This window comes from Myodes glareolus, chromosome 1 (assembly GCF_982192425.1).
Source record: "Myodes glareolus chromosome 1, mMyoGla1.1, whole genome shotgun sequence".
NCBI lineage: Eukaryota > Metazoa > Chordata > Mammalia > Rodentia > Cricetidae > Myodes > Myodes glareolus.
In genome coordinates this window covers 50,039,625-50,057,000 of record NC_142026.1, presented here as the reverse complement: position 1 = coordinate 50,057,000, position 17,376 = coordinate 50,039,625, and the positions used below count along the sequence as shown (strand labels likewise).

The 17,376-nt window shown below is 37.6% G+C and overlaps 1 protein-coding gene across 1 annotated transcript; it reads right to left on the bottom strand.

Moving 5' to 3' along the window:
* Positions 1-10,611: 10,611 nt before the first annotated feature.
* On the bottom strand, positions 10,612-14,101 carry LOC148123329 (uncharacterized). The gene is made up of 4 exons (XM_087909193.1): positions 14,093-14,101; positions 13,107-13,233; positions 12,848-12,908; positions 10,612-11,720 (listed from the first exon to the last, which is right to left on the bottom strand). Exons 1-4 carry the CDS (start codon positions 14,099-14,101, stop codon positions 10,667-10,669), a joined length of 1,251 nt encoding a protein of 416 aa, XP_087765319.1. The 3' UTR covers positions 10,612-10,666.
* Positions 14,102-17,376: the final 3,275 nt, after the last annotated feature.

Here is a 17,376-nt window from a genome sequence, read left to right as displayed (position 1 = left end):
CTGGTGGTGGTGGTGCACTCCTTTAATCCTAGCACTCAAGGCAGAGGCAGACAGATCACTGTAAGTTCAAGGCCAGCCTGGTCTACAAGAGCAAGTTCCAGGACAGCCTTGGAGCTACAGAGAAACCCTGTCTATAAAAACGAGAAAGAGGGAGACACAGAGAGAGAGTGTGTGTATGTGTGCATGTGTGTATGTGTGTGAGAGAGAGAGAGAGAGAGAGAGAGAGAGAGAGAGAGGAGAGAGAGAGAGAGAAGGTGGGTAAAAAGAGGATATGAGCCCTTTTATTGGGATGAAGGATAAAGATTTTTGTCATGATATTAATGGTCATATAGACTACTAACTAATTTTATTAAAAGGTTTCTTCTAACTTGCTTTGTATGATTTCAGAGTTGAGTCTCTATCAGGTAGCTAGGAATTAAGTTTTTGTACTCTGGATGTACATAACAAATTATGGTCCTTTACCCTCTTCTAGATCTGCCCCATATGACATTTAAAATGCTTAATTTTCCGCAGTGAACCTTGACCATGCCTATCAGTGACCTTTGAAGTTCTCAAAGTGGGGCCTCACAATGACAATTCCACCAGGATTGTGGCAATATCACTAAGCTGACAAACACTACCCTCAAATTGGCTTTTTTTTTTAAAAAAAAAGATTGGCTTTGGGCAGTAAACAGCTCAGCACAATTTCAAGGTGTTGAGCTGATATATTCCAGTCTCACAGACTTCTCTAACCAGGACTTTGGATAAGCTCTGCACTTTCCATTATACAGAGACAGAACAACAAATGATACAATTATTTTTCCCAGAACTTGACAATATCCCAATATTTCAGGGCTCCAAAAGATGCTGCCACTCCCAAACAAAAGGAAGTAATTTTAAGACATTCCCAAGAGGTTGGATGGGCAGTTTTTGGTCATTAAGTGGGTTATTGATATTTGCAATTGTTTTGTGGGGGCTAGCTACAAATTGTGCCAATTAGTTGTAAAAGAACACTTGTTTGTTCCCAGCTGCTCAGCCCTAAAATAACCACACAGAAACTGTATTAATTAAATCAATACTTGGCCTATTACCTCGACTTCTTATTGGCTAGGTCTTCCCTCTTAAATTAACCCATTTTTATTAGTTTATATTTTTACCATGATGCTAGTGGTCAACCAACAAGGTCCTAACTGACAGTTCTCATCTTTCCCCTCTGATGGCTACAAATATCTCACGACTCCACCCTCTTTCTCCCAGCATCCACTTTAGTTTTCCCCACCTACCTCTATTCTGCTCTGTGCATGTGTTTTTAATTAACCAATGATAATCACTGTATACAGAGGGAAATCCTACATCATTATTCTGATGTGGGATATTACTTTTACTTTGCAAAGATGTGTTACATTTGTTTATATTTGGAATATTACTTTACCTATGCAAAGATGTGTTATACTTGTTTATGCTGCATTTATTTAATTATGTAAAGACTTTTAAGGCACCTGATTTGTCTAATAAAAGGCTGAATAGCCAATAATTAGACAGTAGAGGGATAGGTGAACCTCCTGGGTAGAGAGAATACAAGGAGAGAAGGGGGAGAAAGAAAGAAAGATGTCTGGGCACAGCCAGCCAGGCAGGGCTAGTCAGTCAGACACAGAGTAAGACATGCAGAATGAAAGAAAGGTATAAAAAAAACCAACCCTGAGGCAAAACATAGATGAAACTAAACAGGTTAGAAGAGGAAGCAAGTAATGAGCATAAGACCAAGCATGCATAATTAATAAGTTTCTGTGTCATGATTTTGAAGATGGTAGGTGACTCGAAAGAATTCCTGTTACATTATTTTTTGCTTCAGTTTCCTGCCCTATTCACTTTTCAAAATTAAATACATCCATAATGCTTGGCAACATCAGTCTTGCAAGAAAATTGACAATGAATTCAGATCTCAAATATTCTTTTACCAAACTTAAAATTTAATAATCTTGGTCCTCTCCTCCCCAAATTACCCATAAAAGTATTTTATTGGCATATATTAATGATGGACATGGGTTCCATTATGACATTTTCATATATGTATGTATTTTTTACTTGTGTACTTTTATTGTTTTTATTGAGCAATATATTTTTGTCCATTCTCTGCCCTTCTTCCCTTCTCCAGTCTCCCATGTTCCCCATGTGCCCAATTTACTCAGATCTTGTCTTTATCTGCTTCCCATGTATATTAGACCCATGTAGGTCACTTAAGGCCCTCTTTATTATATCGGTTCACTGGGGTAGTAAACTCTAGGGAGTTTTTTTTCTTTGCTTTATGTTTAAAAGTCAATTATGAGTGAGTAGATATTATATTTGTCTCTCTATGTCTGGATTACCTCATTCAATATTTTGTTTTCTAGATCCATCCATTTGCCCACAAATTTCAAGATGTTGTTACTTTTTTTTTCTGCTGTGTAATATACCATTGTGTTAATTACCACATTCTCTTTATCCATTCTTCAGGTGAAGGGCATTTAACTTGTTTCAAGGTTCTGGCTATGACAAATAATTCTGCTATGAACATAGTTGAGCACATGTCCTTGTGGCCTAACTGTGCTTCCTTTTGGTATATACCCAACAGTGTTATTACTGGGTCTTGAGGTAGGTTGTTTCCTAATTTTCTAACAAATATAAATGCTTTCCAAAGTGGCTGTACAAGTTTTCACTCCCACCAGCAATGGAGAAGTGTCCCCTTTATTCCACATCCTCTGCAGGTTAAGCAAACACCAGTGTTTTGATCTTGGACATTCTGTTAGGTGTAAGATGGAATCTCAGAGTTGTTTTGATTTGTATTACTCTGATGGCTAAGGATTTTGAGCATTTCCTTAAGTGTCTTTCAGTCATTTTAGATTTGCCTGTTAAGAGTTTTCAATTTAGGTCTTTACTCCAGGAAGTCATGAAGCTGACTTGATTTGTAGGTGTCAGTGGAGCTGGTTGTTGTTACCCTTGCTCCCAGTCTACCTATTTAGGGTCTGGATATGTAGAAAGACTGTATTTTCTCTTACACTACCACCACCAACAATAATAAAAATATAAAATGGTTTCAAGAGTAGAGCTGATAGCTAAAGGGCAAAACACTAACTTAACATAAATAAGGTTCTGAACTAGGTAATCGCTAATTAACAAGAATACCTTTCACCTTTGGACAACATATACCATGGTCTAGTAGCCATAGTGATGACTTGAGCAGAAAAATATTGGAACTCTAATGGTGGCGACAGAGCTACTGTATCTCTAGTAAAAGGGGAAAAGGGAAGGTAACAGGACCTTCCCTCAAGATTCTAGTCATTAATCTCCTTTCCCTTAATGGTAACTCATCTCAGGAGATGGCTACAACAGATAAGTAAAACATTAATTGAAAAGGGGACTCTGTGATGCTGCTTTAATGAAGTCATCATCTGTCATGAGAAAGAAATTTCTGATGATGTTTTGGGGTCACTTAAGTTTCTGTAAATAACCCCTCTTTCATGTTTCATGAATATCCCCCAAAAATAGGTTCATCAAATTGCATTTTGATGGAACTATTATTTGGCCTGTTTCCAGTACCATTTCTGGGTAAGCAGACATTTTATTCACAGGTCCCAGGAAAAAGGCATTGAAACAAAAGTGGGGCAGGAAGGTTAAAGAAGCAGAGCCAGGTGTGGTGGCACATTCCCAGCAATCTTAGAATATGGTAGGTGAAGCCAAGAGTATCAAGAGTTCAAAGTCATTCCTGAACACATAGGGAGTAAACCAGTCTCAGAGAAACTAAACAAACAAACACAGATGAAAATGGTGGCTTACAACTGTGTACCAATTGCCCAGGAGTTTGTGGAAGAAAGATTACCATCAACTTGAGACCGTCCTGAGGTGCTCAGTGCATTATAGGCCAGCCAGTAGAGTTATACTTCAAGAACCTTCTTCACAAATGGGGCAGAGGGGCTGGAGAAATGACTTAGTGCTTATGAAAACCTGCTGCTGAATTGAGGACTTGGGTTTGATTCTCAGCACCCAATGGAAGACCACACACAGCTCGACCTTCAGTTCCAGAGGATCTGATGCCTTCTTCTGACTTCTATGTGTAACAAGCACCCAGAAAGTACAAACTGTTCCCAAGTTCACATAAAATGTTCAAGAACAGACCATGCTTGACAGCAAACCAGGTAGGCTACAGATCTTTGTTCTCTTCTCCCTCTGTTTCCCCAGGTCCAGTCCCCCATCCCATCCAAATTGTACAGAACACCACCTGTGGCTACCTTTCCTGTACTCCCTGCTCCTATCACCTGTGGATCCCACATATCTTCCGTTCTAACCTCTCTCCACTAACTTGTTGTTTTGCCCGGACCCAAACACCAGCAGACACTCTTTGCTAATCCAAGAACTGCTCCTGCCAGGGCAACAAGTGGGCAAATATTGTGTCAACTCCTCTCCTTCTGTTCTCCAGATACAAACCCCAAACTCTTATGCCAGCTCTGTAGCAGGAAACCTGCTGCTGTCTCTCTTTCCTCTCTGGTCCCATCCCCAGTGGATCACAAAGATCTTCTCCTCCAACTCATACCATCATCCCACCCCCAACACCAGCAGACATTCCCAGCAAACATACGAGCTGAGCAGGCAAGGGAAACAGATAAGCTAACCGAAGATCTTCAGACTCCTTCCTCTCCTCCAAACAAAGTTTCCTAGTCTCATCACTATCTATGCATTAGATAATGTAGCAGATAATGTGTCTTCCTTTTTCTGTTTGCTACATCTCTAGGTCCTATAGACCTTCCCCTCCTAAATTGCCTTTCTCAATTTGTTGCTTTATATGAGCCTACAACTAGGAAGCATCGCTAATAAGCCACAGGTCACTCCTGCCAAGAAAGCAGGAAGGTGTCTGTAAATTTTCCCTTTCCTTTCTTCCTTAGATGTAACCCTCAAGTCCCATACCCACTGCTATAGCAGAACTTCTGGGCTGTTCTCTTTTCACTGCCTCCCCCCATTCAAAAGAGGTAAAATAAGCTGACAATTGTTGGCTCTGCTCTTCTTCCTCCTGTGAATGCCTTCAGACCCTGGTCTACCTCTATTACTAAGAGTAAGCTACAAATATCTAGAAAACCATTTTACCTAAAATCCCTAGTGACTACAGCTATCAGTTCCAATAAAAATTTCCTAACAGGCAACATACAGGCATCATACATTCCAAAAATCCATAAAGAAAACAAAAAACCAGGGGAAGAAACACCCACCAAACAAAGTCAAACCCATAAATCAGCATTTATATGGCTAATCATCATAATCACAGATTCTTTGATGCTAGTTTAAAAACACAATAACACTCAGGGCAATATGATTCCACAAGAGTCCAGCTATCCTCCAAAACAGCAGGCCCTTGAAGAAAGTGAGAGAATTCAAACATCCTTCTCCTTTTGAATTAAGAGGTTTGACCTAGGGAATGACTGCCTTTAGGATACTTAGTCTAGGGTGGATTCACTGCCTGACTAACAAAATGTTTTTCTCAACAATCATGGACTTGATGGCTCAAAGAATTGAAGCAAGTAACTGTTTTAGTTGTCCTATGCATCACCTTAAAGCAGTCTTTTGTCTTCTTCCTCCTGTTGTATCAGGGTATAAAAGTATATGAAAAATTAAATGCAGACACACTTACAGTATTCACTGGAACTCCATTCTGGTACTGTCCTATGCTTCTGTTTTATTATTTTCATATATGTCTTCATCCTCTTTACTTATTTTTCTATTCCCCATGCACCTACCCTGGCAAGTGGTATACTTGTCAAAGATGGTCCCTGATATATACTGACTATTGAAAATGTAGCCATATCTGAGGCTGTGGTCCAGTGGGAGAGGTTCATCCTGCAGGATGCAGCAATTCTGCTCCTCTCCATGAAAGCCATCACTGATGGGCCCTGTTTCATTCTGCTAAGAGAGCTTCAAAGCAGACGTGTTCACTGCTGTTCTGCTCCACTTCCCTAAGGGACTTTCCTAGCAGAGGTTTCCAATACTTCTCTGTTCCACCTCACGAGGGAGTTTCCTAATAGAGATGTCAATTGTTTTCTCAGCTTCAGCCCAAATAGTTACTTCTCTGTTTCCCTGGAGTTAATGGGAAACTGCTGCTGAAATGTTGCCGTCTCTGGTGAAGAGTTGCTACTTCTGCTCTGCTCCTTTAAGAGAGTTTGGCAGCAGAGGTGATCAAAGCTTCTCTGTTCCAATGCACTACAAAGTTTCTTATAACTCCAGTGAAAGATCTTTACCCTAAACTTATTCAAGACATTTCTTCGGAAGGGAAGAATCCAGGAGAGGGGCTGCCTCTGCTAGGACAGAAATGGGCAGATGCCAACAGAAATGGTACAGAACTTATATAGGACTTCTTAGGGGCAGAGTATTCTCTAGGAGGAGATTCTCAGGGTGGGAATTAGGTAGATGTTAATCTCTGATCTAGAATAAAGGAGAGATTGGATGGGTTTCATGCTTTGGGGTTGGTACATCTCCAGCTTATGGATTAGCAGGTTTTGTGCTCAGTTAGTCAAATATAGCTTGTGTTTCTTTTTCTCTTGTTTCAGAGCCAAAGTGTGTTCTTTCACTAGCCCCTTTTAACCTTTTGAGTCTGGTTTCAGGGTCAGGTGTTTCTTTCATTGTCTCTGGATTCAGGAACAAAGTGTGTTTCTTTGTCTTTGTTTTGGAGTCAGGATATATTTCTTTGGCTCCATTTTCAGAGTCAAAATTACTCTTCACTTGCTCTGATTTCAGAGTCTGGATGTGCTTCTTTAGCTGGCCCATTTACCCTATACAAAGGGCTTCGTAAACTCACAAATTCATTTTTACCATGAGTTTGTAAGTACAAACCATATAAAAAGGACGTAATGCTTGAAAAGATTGTTAACACTGCCAAATTTATAGGTGGAGGATTCTTGTTTATTCCTGGCTGCCCAGGCCTGAAATAATCAGACAGAAACTATACTAATTAAAATACTACTTGGCCTTTTAGCTCAGAATTTCTTTTTTTGGTGGGGGGGTTGAGACAGGGTTTCTCTGTGGCTTTGGAGCCTGTTGTGGAACTACTTCATGTAGACCAGGCTGGTCTCAAACTCACAGATATCCACCTGCCTCTGCCTCCCAAGTGCAGGGATTAAAGTAGTACAACACCACCTCCCAGCTATCTCAGAATTCTTATTAACTAACTCTGACATCTGAAATTAACCCGTTTTTATTATTTTGTATTTTACCACAAGACTTGTGATTTTCCAATAAGGTTCCAGGATATCTGTCTTCTTCAGCAGATACATGGAATCTGACTCTACTTTCTTTTCTCCTCTGTCTCTGCTTGGAATTCCTGCCTTGCTCGATTCTGCAAGGTTATAGACACAAAGCAGCTGCTTTATTAAACAATGGTAACAAAACACATTCACAGCAAACAGAGGGGAATTCCAAATCACTGTGTAACTGATTATAACTTTCGGCTAAAGATCTTACCAAATACTTTCTAACAGAAGTCCTCAGTATCTTTTTCAGGAAGTAAATGTCTAATGTAATATGCAAAGATTTTAACAGATCGTTGCATATAAAATATTTTACTCCTATATAAAGTACAAAACTTTATCACACTGAATACATTCATAGGCAGTATGATTTTTCTCATCATTTTGATTATTCATACAATCAAATGCTTTACCACACTTATGATTATATTCATAGAGTTTATCTCTAGTGTGTGATCTTTCATGCGTTTGAAGAGTACTGTGAATTGAAAAGGCTTCATCACACTGATTACATTCCTAGGGTTTCTCTCCGGGAATGGCTTCTTTCATGAAAACATAGATGACTGTGACATGCAAAGGCTTTATGACACTCATGACATTCCTAGGGTTTCTCCCCAGCATGTGTTAGTTCATGTCATTGAAGATAAACAAAGCTTTTGCCACACTAATAACAGCCATAATGTTTCTCCCTAGTATTCATTTTTTTATGTTTTCAGAGACTACTATGACATAGAAAGGCTTTACCACATTGATTTCATTCATATGGTTTCTCTCCAGTATGGGTTCTTTTATTTCTTTGGAAACTACTATAAAATATAATGGCTTTGTTTCTCTCCAGTATGGCTACTTTCATGAATTTTTAGATGACTGTGGCATGCAAAGGCTTTATCACAGTGATTACATTCATAGGGCTTCTCTCCAGTATGGCTTCTTTTATGAATTTGAAGATTACTGTGTTGGGCAAAGACTCTACTACACTGATGACATTACAGTATTCACTGGAATTCCATCCTGGTACCGTCCTAAGCTTCTGTTTTATTATTTTCATATGTGTCTTCATTCTCTTTACTTATTTTTCTATTTCCCATGCCCATACCCTGGTAAGTGGTATACTTGTTAATGATGGTCCCTGATATATACTGACTATTGAAAAGCCCAGCCATACCTGAGGCTGTGGTCCAGTGGGAGAGGTTCTTCCTGCAGGATGTAGCAATTCTGCTCCTCTCCAAGAAAGCTATCACAGATGGGCCCTGTTTCATTCTGCTACGAGAGTTTCAAAGCAGACGTGTTCATTGCTGTTCTGCTCCACTTCCCTAAGGGACTTTCCTAGCAGAGGTTTCCAATACTTCTCTGTTCCTCCACACGAGGTAGTTTCCTAATAGAGATGTCAATGTTTTCTCAGCTTCAGCCCAAATTATTACTTCTCTGCTTCAGTAGAGGTAATAGGAAACTGCTGCTGAAATGTTGCCGTCTCTGGTGAAGAGTAGCTACGTCTCCTCTGCTCTTTTAAGAGAGTTTGCCAGCAGAGCTGATCAAAGCTTCTCTGTTCCAATGCACTACAAAGTTTCTTATGACTCCAGTGAAAGATCTTTACCCAAAACTCATTCAAGAAATTTATTTGGAAGGGAAGAATCCAAGAATGGGGCTGTCTCTGCTAGGACAGAAATGGGCAGATGCCACCTGAAAAGGTACAGAACTTATATAGGATTTCTTAGGGGCAGACTTTTCTCAGGGAGAAGATTCTCAGGGTGGGAATTGGTTAGATATTAATCTCTGAACTAGAGCAAAGCAGAGAATGGATGAATTTCTTGCTCTGGGGTTGGTAGATCTCGAGCTTTGGGATTAGCAGGTGTTGTCCCCAGTTGGTCTAGCATAGCATGTGATTCTTGGCTCTTGTTTCAGAGTCAAAGTGTGTTCTTTCACTAGCCCCTTATAACCTTTTGAGTCTGGTTTCAGGGCCAGGTGTTTCTTTCATTGTCTCTGGATTCAGGAACAAAGTGTGTTCCTCTGTCTTGGTTTTGGAGTCAGGATATATTTCTATGGCCCCAGTTTCAGAGTCAAAATTATGTATTTCACTGGCACTAGTTTCAGAGTCAGGATATGTTTATTTGGCTGGCCCATTTACCCTATACAGAGGGCTTTGTAAACTCACAAATTCATTTTTACCATGAGTTTGTCAGTACAAACCATATAAAAAGGATGTAATGCTTGAAAAGATTGATAACACTGCCAAATTTATAGGCAGAGGATTCTTGTTCATTCCTGGCTGCCCAGACCTGAAATGATCAATCAGAAACAATATTAATTAAAACACTGCTTGTCCTTTTAGCTCAGAATTCTTTTTTGGGGAGGTGGATTTGAGACAGGGTTTCTCTGTGGCTTTGGTACCTCTCCTGGAACTAGCTCATGTAGACCAGGCTGGCCTTGAAATCACAGACATCCACCTTCCTGTGCCACCCAAGTGCAGAGATTAAAGGTGTACGCCACCAGGGACCTGGTATCTCAGAAATCTTAATAACTAAGTCTGACATCTGAAATTAACCTGTTCCTATAATTTTGTATTTTACCATAAGACTTGTGATTTTCCAGTACGATTCCAGGGCATCGTTTTCCTTCATCACAACATGGAATCTGACTCCACTTTCTTTTCTCCTCTGTCTCTGCTTTGAATACCTGCCTTTCTCTATTCTGCAAGGTTATAGACACAAAGCAGCTGCTTTATTAAACAATGGTAAAAAAACACATTCACAGCAAACAGAGGGGAATCCCAAATCACTGTGTTGCTGATTATAAGTCTTTTGGTTAAACATCTTACCAAATACTTTCTAATAAGAAGTCCTCAGTATCTTTTTCAGGAAGTAAATGTCTAATGTAATATGCAAAGATTTTAACAGATTGTTGCATACAAGAAGGTTTACTCCTATATAAAGTAGAAAACTTCATCACACTGAATACATTTAGAGAATTTCTCTGCAGTATATTTCTCATAATTTTGATTATTCAAACATTCAAAAGCTTTACCACACTTATGATTACATTCATAGAGTTTATCTCCAGTGTGTGATATTTCATGCATTTGAAGAGTCTATGAAGTGAAAAGGCCTTACCACACTAATTACATTCACAGGGTTTCACTCCAGTGTGGCTTCTTTCATCAATATGTAGATGACTGTGACATGCAAAGGCTTTGCCACACTCATTACATTCATATGGTTTCTCTCCAGCATGTGTTAGTTCATGTCTTTGAAGATGACTCTGATAAACACAGCATTAACCACACTAATAACAGTCATAATGTTTCTCTCTAGTATTTGTTTTTTTTATGTTTTCAGAGACTATTTTGATATACAAAGATTTTACCACATTGATTACATTCATAGGGTTACTTTCCAGTATGAGTCCTTTTATGGCTTTGGAGACTCCTATGAAATAAAAAGGGTTTGTTTTTCTCCAGTGTGGATACTTTCATGAATTTTTAGATTACTGTGTTGTGCAAAGGCTTTACCACACTGATGACATTCATAGGGTTTCTCTCCAGTATGGATTCTTTCATGTATTTTTAGATTACTGTGTTGTGCAAAGGCTTTACCACACTGATTACATTCATAGGGTTTCTCTCCAGTATGGGTTCTTCCATGAATTTTTAGATAACTGTGTTGTGCAAAGGCTTTACCACACTGATTACATTCATAGGTTTTCTCTCCAGTATGGGCTCTTATATGTTTTTGGAGACTACTGTGTTGTACAAAGGCTTTACTACACTGATTACATTCATAGAGCTTCTCTCCAGTATGTGTTCTTTTATGTATTTTTAGATTACTGTGTTGTGCAAAGGCTTTACCACACTGACTACATTTGTAGGGCTTCTCTCCAGTATGGGCTCTTTTATGTTTTTGGAGACTACTGTGACAAGCAAAGGCTTTCCAACAGTGATTACATTCATAGGGCTTCTCTCCAGTATGGATTCTTTCATGAACTTTTAGATCAGTGTGACGTGCAAAGGCTTTACCACACTGATTACATTCATAGGGTTTCTCTCCAGTATGTGTTCTTTTATGTCTTTGAAGATAACTCTGATATCTAAAGGCTTTAGCACACTGACTACATTCAAAAACTTTCTCTCCAGTATGGCTTCTTTTATGTCTTTGGAGACCACTGTGAAATACAAAGGTTTTAGCACAGTAATTACATTCATAGGGCTTCTCTCCAGTATGTGTTCTTTTATGCCTTTGACAGTCATGACATGGAAAGGTTTTACAACATTGATTACAGTCATAGGATTTCTCTCCAGTGTATGCTCTTTTATGCATTTGAAGATGATTGTGATGTGAAAAGGCTTTACCACACTCATTTTCTTCATAGGGTTTCAATGTAGTATGTGTTTTTTCATGCCCGTGAAGATGACTGTCACATGCAAAGGCTTTAACACATTGAGTAGACTTAGAAGTTTTCTCTCTAGTTTGACTTGTTTCATGCCTACGATGATAATGGTACATGTGAAAGCATTACTACATTCAATACATTGTTGAACTTTATCTGTATAAATTAATTTTACAATTTAGTCCTATTTTAAAGAGGAATTATATATTAGGGTTTTATCACCATATTTACAACATTTTTTTTACTCTTCATGAAGGCTTGCTTTTGAAATTTGAAGATAACTGATACCAGCCTTTATTACATGGTTCACATTTACAGAATCTTTTTTTTAAAGAGAATTATCATCTGTTTAAAAAGAACTGAAAAAACTCAGAGCTTTCCCACTCTTTACAATCATAAAGTTTCCTATATTGTGAGTGATACTATATATGCTAAGTGAACTAGGACAACCCGAAGTATTTACACAGTCCTAGACCTCATGGTGCTTTTCTGAAATGTGAGCTTATTGATATATTAACAATGAGAGTAGAAAACCAATTACTTGTATACTTATACATCAAATTCAACAAGTATACTCAGCATGGGGACTGCTACATATCTTCTATCTGTTCTGAGAGAGAGGGGAATGTTATATCTTTTCACATCCCTATGCTCACGTGGCTTGTATCTAGAGAAACACATGATATGCCTAGTAAAGGAAGAATGACTAATATAAGGTTTTCACATTGAGTTCATAGTTTGACTTTCTGCCCTCATAGACTCATGGTATCTGGATTAACATCTCTCCACAACAGTTTCCCCTTGATTCATGACTCTAACTGCCCCCTTATTAAACTTAACATGCATATGGGTTAAACTGCCCTTTCTATATACTATTAGTTTAATAGAGAGTTTTAGAAATATACTTATCACATTTTAAACATGTAAATATTTTATACTATGAATAATATGAAATAAATGGAATGGCAACTTTACAGTATAGCTCTCATTGTATTATGATTCAAATGGAAATATAGGTTAAGACATTGCTTCCTTGACTTCTTTCTTCAAAAAACGACTTACAAGTGCAGTTCACCTATCTGAAATTAAGGTATATGATTTTGTGAGAATTTAATAAACATTGATGCACTTTATTATTTACATGTTGCTTTTCTTTAAAACATAGAGGATACATTACAAATTCTTCAGAGGAACATTTGTGTCAGGTTATACATGAAAATTACCTTTCATGTCTTCTAGAACTTTGACAATCTTCTTCAATATTATGGTCTTCCCAACTGTATCCTAAAAATATAGTGTCAGAAAAAATGTATGTTATATATTAAAAATTGTAAAAAATTTAGTTACCACTTGAAGCAAACCTTACAACTATGCCTGACTTGTTTACCCCATACTTCTTTCTCAATCATATCACAAAAGAGCATCATTAACCAATGAAAAGTTGTCCCTGTATTTGAAACATGAAAGATAATTCAGTCTAACCTATACTAGTGAGGTTCCTGTAGGTCTCTGCCATCACATCTTTGTAGAGCTTCTTCTGGGAAGGATCCAGCAAAGCCCATTCTTCCAAAGTGAAGCTGACATGCACGTCATCATAGGTCACTGCATTCTAAAATATTCCATAAATGTGTACAACATAAAGCATGAGTTTGGCAACACTGTAAATATATACTTCTTTGACAGTATAATCTTATAATTCTGGTGCCCTCCATACGTATTCCATAACATAGACATCATAATTTAATTACCGAGTCACTTTAGAAGCAAACTGAATAGCAGGTTCACCTCTGTCATTTCTGAAACCTTTGAATGAGATATCACCTTGTAAGAGTAATGCCTACTAACCAACAATGAAAGATATGTAAGCAGATAAACAGTACAGAGTACAGATAATAGAAATTGTATGAATGATTAATTACTAACTACAAAAGAGAAAAAAAGATGAAAAAAGCTGGATGCATTGAATAAAGCCTTCTAATTCTTGAACTCAGAAGGTAGAGGCATGTATACCTCTATCTGCCTCTGAGTTGAATACAAGCCTAGTCCATACAATCACTTCTAAGAAATGCAGAAATACAAATTTAATACCTGTTTCACATGAAAAAATTTAATCAAACAAACATAAAACATAGAAATAACTCATAGATTTTTGATGAAGCTGCCACAAAGAGTTATGCATTTACTTCAACTCTTTATTCAGAAACCTGAAGAGCCCCAAATAAAACTGCAACATAAATATGATTTTACTAAAACGTACTGTGTGTTTAAAAAGTTACAAATGGACAAATGAAAACAATAGCAATTAATACGCTGATTACAAATAACACAGAGCAGGAAAGATGGTTCAACAGTACAGAGTCCTTCTGGTCTTGCATATAGGTGGGCTCATGGGGATCATAACTATTCATTATTCCAAGTTCAGGGTTTCTAGTACCATCTTTTTATCAATATAAGAACCAGGTACTCACATGGTGCATATCGATACACACAGGTAAAATGCTCATTTTAAAATAAAAATTTAAAATAATCAAAATCAGGCAGAAAGAAGGTTATGCACCTGCAATCCAAAGACTATGAAGGCACAGGCAGTATTAATGTCATGAATACATGCTATCCTGGGAAAAATAATGATACACTCTCTAAAATTTTAAAATTCAAGATATGGGTGAAGCTCAGTACAACAGCATATGCTTGATAGAAACAAAACCATCATACAACAACATAAAACCAAAAAAGCCAGGAATGGTGGCCTACTGTTAATCCCAGCACTTGGAAGTCAGAGTCAGAGAATCTTTGAGTTTGAAGACAGCCTGGTATGTAGAGCTACTTTCAGGATAGCTAGGGCTACACAGACAAACCTAGTCTTCAAATATCAACAAACAAAAATGAAAACAGTATGCTACCAAACCACTTTATCACTAAATAACAGTTAATTCTACTGAATCTTATGTGATTTAGTGATAGAGTTCATGATGGTGGGGAAGTTATGACAGCAAAAGAAGAAAGCTGACTGATTAGATTCAACCACAACACACTAGGCACAAAGAACAGGAAATGGGTTGAGGCTATAGAAACTCATATTGTGGGATTCCCTTCTGCATGCTGTGATTAGCATGGGTTAATAAAGGAACTACTTTGGGCCTATAGCAGAGCTATAATATCTTAGAGATCTTAGAGAGCTTGGAAAGGAATTCTAGACATTAAAAAATGAAGTTTAGCCACATTTATTTCCTTAAGTAGGCTTTGCATACTGACTACATGCTGTGGCTCCTTTAAGAGAGTTTTTCCTGATTTAGAGGTAGAAATCAAAATCAAAAATCAAAAAGCTGCGCCATTTTGAAATGCTGGCATTCAGGGACATGCAACCAGCTAAGACTTTGACTCTTTCTGGAGGACCAGCTATGGAGTCTGTGAGCAGATTGCTAATGGCAACTTAGACCCCATGTGTGCTGGAAAATGGGGCAATGGACATGGCTCTCAGAGGCAACAAACATGCCCCTGCTATGTTGGAGTGGGTAGAGCAAGTTGGCAGGCCATATTTGCTCTACCAATGGCACAGCCTATGTTCTCAAGAAGTTCTTAGCATTTAAGAAGCACTCTTGTACACTAAAGAATTACAGATACACAATAGGACAGATTCACACATAAAAGTCCTCTAAATGAGACACAGCATGATTAAAAACTGTACATAGGCTTGGGAGAGAGAAGGAAAAAATATAGAGAGCTATAAAAAGAAGTAAATAGTTTTAAAAAGTGAGAAGAAATCTTTAAAGGGACAAGAGTACAGATAGTCATAAATTAAAGGAATAAATAGAATAAAATAAATATTAAAAAGTAAAAGAATAAAAAACAAATAAGCCACATAAAGATGGGCTATAAACAGAGTCTCTGGATTATGTATATTATTGTGTTTTCTTTGAATTTTTTTGACTGTAAAGGAACTAAGAAACCAACGTATATGCTTTAAAGGTATCATGTCCTCAGAATTTGGATCTAAGAATTTTTTGCTTTGGAAAAGAGGTTGTTCCTTTGTGTCTACAGAGGATGAGAACCTGTGGAATCCTTCCAGACTAATGTGGTTTGATGAATCAAGACGGCCCAAAAGGTTGTTGTGAACAGCCCCAAAAAATCACTTTGCCAAATAAAAAGCAGGAAGCAGTTTGGAGAGATCTTTGCCCATATTCCCGTATACTGTTCATAAATGGGAAGTTTTTCATTTCATAAATTACATTCTGATCTGGGTCAGTATAGGCTCCTGGTTATTTATGAGAAAAATTAATTTAGTGACTCATAGTTCACAATAGTCCCTATATTGTTAAAATGTTCAGAGTCTCTTCTGATGCTCAAGATGGTCATTGACAGTGACTTGTCCCATAGTCATTCAGTCCCAAAATAACACACAGAGGTCTAAATTAATTAAAAGTGGTTTTCCTATTAGGTCAGGTTTCTTATTAACTAATTCTTACATCTTACATTAGTACATACTTCTTAACTGTGTTAACCACATGGTTTGGTACCTTTTATCAGTGAGGCATTCTCATCTTGCTTCTCTGCATCTGGGTGATAACTGAAGACTGAACCTTTCTTCTTACCAGAGTTTCCTATTCTGATCACTCCATGTATCCTTCCTGACTCATTACTGGTCAATCAGCATCGTATTAAACCAAAACAAGTGACAAATCGTTACATGGTACAAGATCATTATCCCGAAGCAAGTAACATCTTGTAAAAATCAGAAAACAAGTTACATATTCCCAACATACAATGGTACAGAGTACCATTCATGCTCCAAAGTAGAGCAATGGAGACATAGTGAGAGAAAGCTGAATCATGGAAAGCCTGAAGCATAGCAGGACAAACATCAAATCTTGTAGCTCTGTCTCAGATGGACAGGGCGTCAGTATCAAATGGCTTAGATGGCCCTATCCCTGCATCTTCTCATACATCTCTCTCTTTGGTTACTTCCACTCCCTATATTCAGCTAGCTCTCCATAGAAGATGTCTTAGAGTTTACTCATCTCAATATCTTGTGGTATCAAAATGCAACCTAGGCTGTATCAAAATAAAACTCTGGCTGTTGTGGAATATTATTGTTAAGATGTGTTATTTGTTTATGTTGTGAAACAATTGTTTCAATGATGCAAATATGTGATGCATTCTTTTAATAAGGCACATAAAGATGGACTATATACAGAGTATCTGGATTATGAACATTATTGTGTTTTCTTTGACTGTAAAGGAGCTAAGTAACCAACATATGTGCTTTAAATGTATCATGTCCTCAGAATGTGGATCCAAGAATTTGTTTCATTTGTTTAATTCTGTAAAGCTGTGATACTGGATTGTTCTAAAATACCTGTTTGGCCTAATGAACAGTCAATAGCTTGAAAGGAAAGAATAAGATGGGCTGGCAGGTAGAAAGAATAAATGGGAGTGTTGTTTTTCTGCACAAAATTGACTTTTCATTTTCTTTCTACACCACTCATTTTTCCTCTGTAGATCTAAATAAATCATCAGTAGTAAACACCCAACAGATTCAATACTTTGTCTAAGAAATCCCCCAATTACTTTTAAATTATGCCTTACTTAATTTCTCAGGGAACGGAGAAAATTGAAGTGATTTGGGAACAAAATATTATATAAATGACCCATAGATGAATTTTTCACAAAATCTATTTCCTACTGAAATCTTATGAACTCAAACTCCATTATGTGCATTACTTTCAACAACCTCATATTCCTAGTCCTGTAA

What these genes read in the sequence shown, in the direction of transcription:
- LOC148123329 (XM_087909193.1), bottom strand. An exon ending in CAGGAACCTCACTAGTATAG is followed by an intron (nt 12,909 to 13,106) that starts GTTAGACTGAAT and finishes CTATATTTTTAG; the next exon opens with GATACAGTTGGGAAGACCAT. An exon ending in AGTTCTAGAAGACATGAAAG is followed by an intron (nt 11,721 to 12,847) that starts GTAATTTTCATG and finishes TTATCATCGTAG; the next exon opens with GCATGAAACAAGTCAAACTA.